At 61.1% G+C, this 11,271-nt stretch overlaps 1 protein-coding gene across 1 annotated transcript; it reads left to right on the forward strand.

The window, feature by feature from the left end:
• Positions 1–1,008: 1,008 nt before the first annotated feature.
• LMXM_08_29_1450 (phosphatidylinositol-kinase domain protein,putative) lies at positions 1,009–8,988 on the forward strand (the record flags this gene model as incomplete). Its single annotated transcript, XM_003872363.1, has 1 exon — positions 1,009–8,988. One exon carries the CDS (start codon positions 1,009–1,011, stop codon positions 8,986–8,988), a length of 7,980 nt encoding a protein of 2,659 aa, XP_003872412.1.
• Positions 8,989–11,271: the final 2,283 nt, after the last annotated feature.

Raw genomic sequence — 11,271 nt, forward strand, 5'->3', positions numbered from 1 at the left:
GTTACCTTTTCAGCGCACTGTGGCGCTTGGTTCACAGAGGTGGGCTACTGCTGCTGCTTCCACTTTGGTCCGCGGCACTGCCTCCTTTGGTTATTGGACACACAAACAACTGCCCCCCCCCTCCCCCACCTTCTGCTCGTAACATGAGCACACATACACTCCTTCCACTCTTCCTTCTCTCTCTCCCGTGGCTACACATTCAGTTGCGTGCACGCCCACTGGCGGCGTCTCCTTCTATCCACCTCCACATCCCCTCGCTGTCTGCTTTCATTGAACGTCTGTGCTGTCTCCGTGTAATGCCCCCTCATTAGTTGAGCACACACGCACACGCACACGCAGAAGTCCAACCGCGAAACGAAACAATCCACGCACGAGGGCATAACAAAAGAAAAAGCGAGAGAGGGAAAGGCACGCCTCACTGCGTCGCTCTCCCTCCCCTCCACGGGCCTTTATATGGGAATCCCGCTCGCGCTCGTGTCTCTCTCACGCACATTAAAATCACGTTGTGTATGACGTCTTGTCTGGATCGCTACGAAAGAGTCACGCACGCATTTGTATGGTGTATATACACATATATATATGTGTGTTGTTTCGGTTCTACATCCCCCCGTTCCCCCCTCCCTCCCTCCTCTTGAGATACACACATACACGTATATACGGCCCCTCCTGTGGTCCATTCCTCTTTTGTCCTCGACCGCGATTGCTCATCTCTCTCCCTCTCCCTCTACCTCTCTATCTGTGTATCTCTCACGTTTGGCTTTTTCTTCTGGGTGTTTGTGTGTCGCGGTAGAAGCTCCCCGATCGATAGCGGCCTTCTGCTCCCCTCTCCCTCTCCTTTTCCTTCTGAGCTGTTGCCGGGAGCGCGGAAGCACACTCACACACGCAAGCGACGATATCTTCCCTTATCCACTCCATCCAAAACGCAGCAACGTGGCGGAAAATTGAGTTGACGTGTTCTGCCCACTGAACAGCGCGCTGGAAAGTCTCTCTGCTGCAGGTCTCGGCACAATGAACGACATTCGGTTTCCGGGCTGGATCAAGAGCAGCCCAACTCTCGTGATGGCATCGGTGCTTGCGCAGCTTCTGGCGGATGAGTTCGCCGAGACGACCTCATCTGCAACAGCTGGTGCGCCGCGGCCTCTCTCCGAAGCGTGCGTGGTTGGTGGCAGGGAGCGGTGGCCCCGCCACACCTTTGACGAGGACATCAGTAGCAGCAGCAGTGACGGCGGCGGAGGCGTTAATCTATTCGATTCGGATGCTAGCGAATGTGTGGGCTGTTATGATTCTGGCCGTGATGGAATGCACAGCGGTGGTGGGGTAGACACAGGGTACCTACGTATGGTGGATCGGTTGCTGGAGCTCAACTCGAAGGAGCTTGACTCTCTCCCACCCGCGGCGGCCACAGCTACCGCAACAACGTATTTGCCCCGGAGGGCCGTCACTGCTCCTGCGATTGCCATGCCAACGGCTATCGCGGGGTCCTGGCGCCGTAGCAGCGGCGCTATCTTTACTGGCCTGAGCGGCGGGGTCAACATGAGCAGCCTCGGTGCCAGCCCTGATATTCTCCGCGACCCACGAGTGCGGACACTTCTGCGGCTCTCGCGGCTCAACGATGTTCTCACGCGCGCGGAGGCGGCGCAGCCGCTCATCTCGCGGCGTATCGCGGCAGCTATGGTGTCCTTCTTCGCCTTTGCCGTGTCGTGCCGACAAAGCGGTCTCCCCGCGGATCGCACGAAAGGGTTCTTCACAGAGTGCAGTGCCCTCTACACCACCCTGCTTTCGAAGCTGCGCTCGCTTCGGTTCGGCGGCGGCGTCAGTCTCGAGGACTTCACCGCTTCTCTCGTGGCATGTGGACTGAAGTTGCGCGACGACGAGGATGTCGAAGGGGAGGAGGATGGACGCGGTGCCGCGAACGAGGCTGGCGCAACCGGCGCGGGGACAGCTGGCATCCCGTGCAGCGGTCGCAGCAACAACAGCAGCGCTGTAGCCTCTGGCGCAGCGCCAATGGGGAGCTGCGGCGGTGCCGGAGCCAGAACGCCGATGCAGCCGTCTTTTGGACGTGACAAGAACTGGGGCCTTGTCGGTTTCGGCCACCGCGCCTTCGACGCCATCTTTGTGCGCTGTATCCCCAGCAACATCGACGAATGTGTGCACGACCCTGTCGCGCTCGGCATTCTACGCGGCATCTCACTCACGCACTCGCAGCAGCTCTTCTACCTAGCCCCGGAGCTGGTGAACCACTTGCACGACCTCACCGATGCCTTCGCCACGTCTGGTCACCGGCGCGAGCTGTCGTACAAGCGCGTCCTCTCCGTGTTGCTGGAGGCCATCAGCTGCTCTCGCGTAATCGACTACGAGCGCACGAACAACTGGATTACAGCAGTTATCCAGGAAAGATACGTCGTGCGCGGCTTGTTCCAGCGAGAGGAGCTGCACGCCCACGTTGTGACCGCTACGCTGACGATGCTTATCCGGCAGTATCAGGAGATGGCGAAGGAGTGCGCATCCAAAGTGGTCGGCCTCGTCTCGATGCCGGACTTTACGGAGGGCGATCAGCTTATTGAGCTTGTCTGGAAGGCCCTGCAAGACACCATCGGGTCCTGGGAGGATGCCGCAACTACCGCTGAGAAGCACCCTCTGACGTTATTTCGGCACAACATCGACATTGTCGTGCAACATTTACTCCGGACTGAGGTGGAGCGGCTGAGGTGCTACTACATCATTACGAGCGCCACGGCCGCCTACCACCAGTCGCTTGTCGAGATGTCGGCGGCGACGAGCACGACCAGAAACCAGAGTGGCTGCCCTCCCGCCGTGCCACCACTCGCGCCAGGACGGGAGGAGCAGCGGGGGGCTAATCGACGTAGGCGAGACACCCTTCGCGGACGGGATGGTACCACACGGCGCGACAGCGATGCGTCGGCGGCGGCTCCCTATGTTCCATCTGCGGAAGAGGAGTCGCTGCGCATTTTGATTTGCAGCAACATCATCAAGTTCCTCCTGCTCCCCACTAGCATCATGAGCGCGCTTCCGAGGACGGAGGAGGCGAAGCAGCTGCGTGCGTCACTCACAGAGGCGGCGGCGCGCGTGCTGAGCGTCGTGACGGCAAAGGAGTTCAACAGCCGTGACGACACATCTGCATCGACAACGGAGAGCGGCCGCGCCACCACCTCCGCAGCACCGCGCTCCATTAGTCCGATTAGTGCGGCGGCAGCGACGCCGAGGATGCGGCACGCCGACGTTGCCGTTGCCGGCACCGATCTACTTGCTATATCGCGAAGGAGAGCACACTTTTCCAACAACTTCTACCGCTGCATCGAGGAGCTCGTACACGAGCTTATCCGCACAATTCTCCAGCCAAGCGGGCCGGAGGACGCGACGGCTGTCGCCAACCAAAGCTTTCTTGGGGGCGTGTCAGATATGCATCTGCCGACGCCGCCTACCTTGGATACCAGCAGCGACGCGATCTTGCGTGGCATGGTGGCGGCGGTGTGCATTCAATACATGTGCTCCACAAACCAGCATCTTCGCTCGTTCGCCGTTTCAGAGGTGATGGACGCCGTCGTGCGCCTCTCTGCTCGCTGCGGCGCTGAGGAAGCGGCGACGGCCACGCACGGGCCTCTGGGGCACAAGGGCAGCGGCCACACAGCGTGCGCCAGCGGCAAGGACACCAATGGGAGTCCGGCAGCGACTTCACGGGGAACCGTTGTCGGTTCCGCTGCCGAAGACCCAGAAGAGGAGCGGAAGCATGCAACGCACCTTCGCGCTTGCCAGTTGGCGCTGTGTTTCGACGCCCTGTCCGCGATCCTGGTGCCGACTGTTGTTGTGGAAGGCTACCACCACGTGGCGGAGGAGCAGGAGGAGAGAGTTGGCCTCGCGCGGAGCTGCACAACGACGAGCGAACGTGGTGACTCGAAGCGCGAGGAATTGTCACGCTACGGGCAACTGTTGTGTGACACCTACGTGGACTCTCTGCGCGAGCATCTCTGGGGTCTTGAGGAGGGGAGCGTGAATCGCCACAACATGCTCACGCCGGTGATGGCTGTCGCTGTCAAGGCGTTTGTGAATTTAGTGCTTCGGGTGCATGAGCGGCTGCGTGGGATGTCGAGCATGGCCCTCGTGCTGGTACAGGAAGCGGAGGCTGCGATGGAAGGGCCACACAAGGGGACTCGGTGGTCTGCGGCGGTAATCGCGAGGGATCGCGCGCGACTGCTGCACGCCTTCAACGCGGAGCGCATGAGCGTTGTGCTGCTCCTGCGTGGTGTCATCCAGAACATGCTCAGCGTGGCGTGGCCGTCGTCAGGGGTGTTGTACCAGAGCCCAGCATGCGGCTGGGAGAGGCCTCTGAGCAACACGACGACGTCCGCCGTGATGGCGCCGATAGCGCTGGCGGTTCTGTCGCCCTTCTTTCGACCCTTAACGATGCTGCTCCACCTCTCTACCCTGTTTCCAGCCCGGTCACTAAAGCAGCTCTGCACGCACTATCAGTACGCCCGCTACCTCACCCTCGAGGACCCCAGCACGAGCGATCAATACGTGTTTTATTACTACCGCCGCCTATCGCGCGCGCTTGTGGCGGTCGAGGCGGACGACAGTGGCGGTTCTGGAGCTGGCCCTGCGGAGCAGATAGAACTCGAGTGCTGGGCGCTGTTTCGCTCATGTTGGATGATGTTCTCCTACTACAAGTACACGGCAGAGGCACTTATGGCGGTGAGGGCTGGGGGCATGGCGCCTATGGAGAGCACGAACCCAGCTAAGGCTGCGGCGGCGCTTGCCCGCGCGCCGATCTTGTCGAGGAAGCAGTGCAAGCTACTGCGCCTCATCGCCGCTTCGGCGGCACCACTCCTGCGCATGTGCTCGTCCGACGTTCAGCAGGCCATGGCTGACATCGCCGTGCTCCTGCGCTACACGCTGACCAGCGCGCTTCACTGCCCCATGGTGGTCGCTGACGTCACCGCAAAGAGCGGTATCGTGCACGCGTCACTGTACAAGTCACTGAAGCGGCTCTGCGGCGGCAGGAAGGAGTGCTGGAAGCGGCTGACCACGGGAGAGTTGATGCTTCTTCAGTGTGTGGCGGAGCTAGAGATCCTGCGAGCGGCGGCGGGGTCCGTGGCGCAGCTGACGCTCTACCGCCACTTTGAGGTGCGTGAGTTTGTCGCGAGCGCTGCCATACCGGAAGCGCTGGGCCACATCCTCAGCACAGCGTGCGACCACTACATCGAAGCGGTGGGCAGCATGCTGCCGGGCGTTGCCTTCCAGGTCACTCGTACTGACCTGATGCAGCTCGTCTTTCTGGTGACCTTCGCGATTGGGTCAGTACGCGAGTCGGCGAGCAAGCTGGTGCTGTGCGTGGTGAGGTCGTTTCCCACCTACGCCGCCTATGCCAGCGCGTTGCCGCTCCTGTGGTGCGTGCTGGACCTCCTCGAAGCTGGCACAGCCTGGCAGATCGAGTCGCTATGCGAACACGTGCGGTTTTCGGCTGTCCCTGCGGTGGCCGCCGACCCACACAGCGTGGAGCGCCAGCAGCACGTGCTGTTCGTCGCGGATGTCGCGGAGCGGTGGGCTGCCATATTGCAGGAAAAGGCACCGGTAGCCCTCGTTGAAACAGCTATCAAGTTCATGGTCGTCCAGCAGCAAGAGTGCGGGGAGCAGGCAACGACGCAGGCCGGCAGGCACCACGCTGGAACCCGACTTGCCATCCTGGCTTCCCAGTACCGGGCTGAGGAGGCACCATCCAGTTTGGACGACAGCCCCATCACTCTCATGCGTGGGGCTGAGGCGGCTGCCCATGTCGTCAAGGTTGAATACGCGCAGGCGCTGCTGCTGCATGGCCGTGCGCAGGGTACGATGCAAGCTGCTAGCTGGTACGCGTCCGCTGGGCAAATGCAAAGCACCGTGGTGGCGCAGCTGTGGGCGGCCACGCGCCTCTGCCGACGTGCTTTGGCGTCGGCGGTGGCGCAGCGGCTCGAGACGAATCTCTTGCGGCCTGCCCGGGCCCTTTTCGTGGAGACGGGCTACTCCGTGGACACGGTGCTGGCGCCTCGCGCTTCCACCATCGCCGACGAGGATGCTGCGGCACAGGAGGAGGCGGGTGTGACGCGGGTGCCGCTCGATGCCCCAGCCCGCGCGGAGACGGCCGCGAGCTTCGCAGCCGCCGTGGCGCTGCTCGTAACGGGCAGCGGCACCCCCCTCGGGCGGCAGCAGCTGCTGCAGTACCTGGTGCAAGGCGCCGTGCAAACGTTCCGCTCCGATGTGCTGTACGAGGCCATCCTGTGCTGGAAGTGGCTGCTGAGCCAGAACCGTGAGGCTTACCTGTTGCCGCTGCTGCAGGAGCTGGACACGGCATTCGTATGGACGGCGGCCAATCGGCTAGGGCTGTTTGACGGCTACTGCTCCTCCAAGAACCGGCAGGTGCAAACAGGCGAGGTGCCGATCCCCCTCAGCACCGTCTCCACGAGTGGGCAGAGAGGAGCCGGTGTGCCGGAGGAAACTGCCGTATACGTGGCCGACAACGTCAACAGCGCCTCCCCGCACAAGCTGCTCTTCTCCTTTCTTACCGATATGTACGTGGAGGAGGGCAGCCCGCTGTGCCTCAGCCCCGAGGTGCTTCGCCAACTGTACCTTGTCGCGGCTCACATTATGCAGTTCGCCGCGGTGCTGTCTCTGCGAGACGACATGTTTGGCGAGACGATGCGCTGCTTTCTCGTGGTCGGCAGCATCGCGCAGCTGCTGAGGGAGGCGAACGTGCGCCAGCTGGGCGCTGGCCTCTTGACGATAGTGCCCTTTCCCGCGATTGGCGCGCTGCGCCAGCGGTGGTACAAGGCGCTGCTGCGGTGGTTCACCAAGACGCCGCCAAGTTGGTACTACGCCAAGGATCCGGTCCTGGCCAGAGAGGAGGCGAAGGTGGTGCGCTCACTGTCGCAGCTGCTAAAGGAGGAGGCTGACCTGCTCACCCACACAACTCTCGGTTTTCTCGACTTCAGCAGTGGTGTTCAACGCGAGCGAGGCATGTCACTCGTACATCACTGGGAGTCGCTGAGCGTCGTGCGCGAAGGCGTGGCTGCGGTGCGGCAGGCGATCGACGGCGGCGAGGAAGGCTTGTCGAAGCTGATCGTGCGGGAGAAACTGAGGCTTCAGGGCTTGCTGCATCTGCTGCGCGTCCTTGTGGAGCACGAGGTGCTGCGGCTGAGTGTCTGGCGTACCCCGCGCCGCACACTCAAGATACCCAACACGACACCTTCCGTTGGCTGGGGGAAGCTGATCGAGTGCGCCGATCACCACAACCCCGCTGTCGTTGTTGCCATGGTCTACCGCTTTTCGAGCATCCCAGCCGTGCGGTTGACGGCGTCGCAGCGTGTCGTCGCACATCCGGAGCGGTACTCGAACGTTGCGGAAGCGGTAGACCTCTACCTTACGGAGGACGTGCTGCGCGCTGGTGCGCGGCGGTTGTTTCTCTTCTGTTCCTGCAACATCATTCAAGCCCTCCGCCTGCTTGACCCACGCTACGCCGCGTACAAGACGGTGAATAGCTACGCCATCCGCAGCCTGCTCTCTCAGCGCAGCGAGAAGCTCATCTTCTACCTGCCGCAGCTACTGCAGCTCTTGGCGACGGACGAGAGCGGCAGCATCGAGGCCTTCCTCGTGCGCACGAGCGCAAAGAGCACCATGTTTGCGCACCAGCTGCTCTGGAGTCTGCAAACCGAGAGCGAGGGCAGCGGTGCCCTGGCGAAAAAGTGCCAGCAGGTGGAGAGGCGCGTCAAAGCAGCATTTACGCCGAATGAAGAGGCCTTCTACAGGTCCGAGTTCGCTTTTGTGGACCTCATGACGTCGCTGTCGGGCGAGATCATGAAGTTCGACAAGCCCGAGCGCAAGACGCAGCTGCGGCTGAGGTTGAAGGACGACGTCTTTCACACCCTGCCCAACCTGCGGCACCTTTACCTGCCCACAGATCCAAACTACCGGATCACCGACGTCATCCCGCACACGGCCGGGGCCATGCAGAGCGCTGCCAAGTGCCCAATCCTGGTGCAGTTCACGTGCGTCCCGCGCACAGTAGAGGACACGCTGACACGAGACGACGTCGACTCGGCGGCTGCCAACGAGCACGGGCACGGTGCGGGAAACAGCCATGGCGACGCGGTGTCGCGCCCGGTCGTGAAGGCGTGCATTTTCAAGATGGGTGACGACTGCCGACAGGACCAGATCTCGCTGCAGCTCATCGGCCTCATGCAGCGCATCCTGAACTCCGTTGGCGTGCCGTCCTTTCTCTACCCGTACCGCGTCATCACTACCGGGCAGAGCACCGGCATCATCGAGTGTGTGCCGCGGTCGAGGAGTCGCAATGAGATTGGCAAGCTCGTCGAGTCGAACATTGCGGAGTTTTTCGTGCAGACATTTGGCCATCCCGAGTCCGCCGGCTTCCGCCGTGCTCGCGAAAACTTCGTGAGGAGCACGGCCGCGTACTCGGTCGTCTCCTTCATCCTCAACATTAAGGACCGCCACAACGGCAACATCATGATCGACGCCGACGGCAACCTCATCCATATCGACTTTGGCTTCCTGTTCGACACCTCGCCGGGCGGCGACATTAACTTCGAGTCGTCGCCTTTCAAGCTGACGACGGAGATGGTGCAGCTCATCGGCATGGACGTCAGTGGCGAATCGACGCTGCAGAGCAAGGCGCTTGCCCGCGCTCTTGTGGACGAGGAAAACTACATCTACTTCAAGACCCTCGTGAACCGCTGCTACCTCGCCGTGCGGCAGTATGCGCGTGAGATATGCGTGATGGTGGAGCTCATGCTCCGCAGCGGATTGCCGTGTTTTAAGCCAAAGAAGACAATCGCCAACCTTGCGCATCGGCTGGCCGTTGACAAGAACGAAATCGAGGCCGCCGACTATATGCGCCGCCTCATCCACGAGTCACGGCAGAACTTCAGGACCGTCCTCTACGACTACTACCAAAAGGTTGCCGAGGGCATCGAAATGTGAGGGTGGTAGGGATGTGCACTCGTGCGTGTGTACCACGTCTCCGCTCCACGCCCCTAGTAACGAAGCGTAGCGCTGGTGGTGATGCTGCCTTCCTCGTCACCGCCCCCTATTTTGATTTTTTTTTGTGTTGCACCGTGTCTGCGTCCCAGGAGGACATTGATTACCGCACTCTCGCATCTCGGGGTGGAGCGTCCCGCTCGATTTTTGTTTTTCGTCGCCGAGTGTCCGTTCCTCTGCCATGCAACACCACTTCAGCCCCTCCCCCCTCTAGCGAGCCTGTCACAGACCCCATCCGCTGGGTACGAAGCGGCCCTGGACACGCACGCGTTACGGCGATGCACCGAGTCAGTCATCCAAGCACGGCCCCCTGCCTCTAACGCTGCCCGCCCACCCGCCTCGCAGGTCGCCTCACAGCCGCCCCCCGGTGTATCCCCCTCGGGGTGGCTCCGGGTCCCTTCACCAGTAGGCAGTGAGGGCTGGGTGGAATACGCTCAAGTCACGCTGACGCTCCGCCCAATATACGGGTGCTGCAAACATCACTGTCGCAGGCCGCTCCGACGCAACGCCACCCAGGACCTGGCCGCTAACATCTGCAGCGATGCATTGCCCTGATCTGCCCCCCCCCTTCGTCGTAGACGCCTTACCATTTCACCACCGGAAGCGGTTCGGCATCTGGCAGCGATGAGGGGGCTTACTTAGCCTCCCCAGCCACACAGAGTGTGGGTGGGTACGGGACGCTGGGATGCCGCGCGCTGAGGGGTGTGTCCAGTCCCCCGCCACCCCCCTGTCATTTTGGGATATTCTTCTTGCGTGGAAGCCAAGAGCCTGCAGCCTGGCCCCTGTTGGTGGTTTCGGCGAAGGGGTCTATGCTTGCGCTCTGCCGAAGAGAAGCGCGGATATAATCATGTATTCTACCAACTCACTGCGCATCGTGTTGGCGATTTAACATGTTTGATGCATCCGTCAATTTCTTTTCTGCTTGTGCTGCGGCTGTGGTGTGGAGCGTGATACTGTATGAAAACCACGAAGTATGCAGTTGAACCGAAATGGGCTGATCGATGCCCAACGGCGCTGAGTGGCCCGTCTCCTTCATGAACCCTCGATGCACATCTGCATTCAGTAAGAGAGGGTTTTCACGCGACGAGCGGGCCAAGGCACTTGCTCTCCCTGGTTGTCAGCACTTCGGTGTAGCAAGCGAACAGAAGCATGGCGCTAGTGTCTCGTTGCTCGCACAGCAGGACATGCGCACAGGTGTACACGCCATCTCTCCCGTTCCCAAGGACGCCGTTGCAGCAGTGACACTCTGGCTTTGCTGTGGGGACCTTGCTCAACGAATACACTTTACGCCCGGCCACGCTCCAGAGAGGGATCTGATGGCTTGGGAACTTCTCGATCAGATGTTACACGATGTCGCTCCCAGCCCTCACGTCATGAGAATGGATGCCGAGTGGCACTACCCGACGCGGGACACGAAAGGGGGCGACCCAGTGGACTGGGACCATTCTACTCCGACTGGTTCAACGGCTAATAGGCCTGCACACCCGATAGAAGACATCTTGACGCAGTACAGCGCAGATGGGAGGACCACGGACACGTCACGGAGACAGCACAATGCCGCCGAGCGACAATTGCGCGGCCAAGCCTACTGCCAGCTTTGAGGAGGCAATATGACGCGGTCCTGCCACCAAGGACTGGGGCTCCATGACACTATTTCTGCGAAGCGGACTGGAAACTGTACTAGGCCCTGATTGCGAACTTGGTCCGCAGAGACCGCGCCTACACTACAGCAACACTGAAGTGAGGATGCCCACGCATCAGAGTGCCGTAATGACCTCGGCCATCACCACAACCCGAACGCGCACCAGGGACCAACGACGAATCGCTCATGCAATTACACCTACCACCGCTCTACCATGCATGCATAGCCAGAATGTGTCACTCGAGGAGAGCTTGCATCCACGTCAAGACTCATAGCGAAGACCACCGGGTAAACTGTTCCATCTTGTGAGGCCGCTTACACACAGTTCTGGACGCCGAAACGGCCCCGATCTGCGGAAGGCCTCGGGAAAACACCCTGCGCACCACCCGAGAATTGCCCATTCTCGGACATGCTTACCGAAGGGCTTGCCTGCAGTGATGCATTTAGTCCTGCATACCCCTCACCACCACCAGCCCTCAGTCACGGTTACGCAACCAGGCTACCAACGACTACCGCCACACTAAACGCATTACCAATGCAACGAGTCAACCGCCACCTCGGCGCGAAAGAGCGGGCCGACGTGT

Source organism: Leishmania mexicana, chromosome 8 (genome assembly GCF_000234665.1).
Source record: "Leishmania mexicana MHOM/GT/2001/U1103 complete genome, chromosome 8".
Lineage (NCBI taxonomy): Eukaryota > Euglenozoa > Kinetoplastea > Trypanosomatida > Trypanosomatidae > Leishmania > Leishmania mexicana.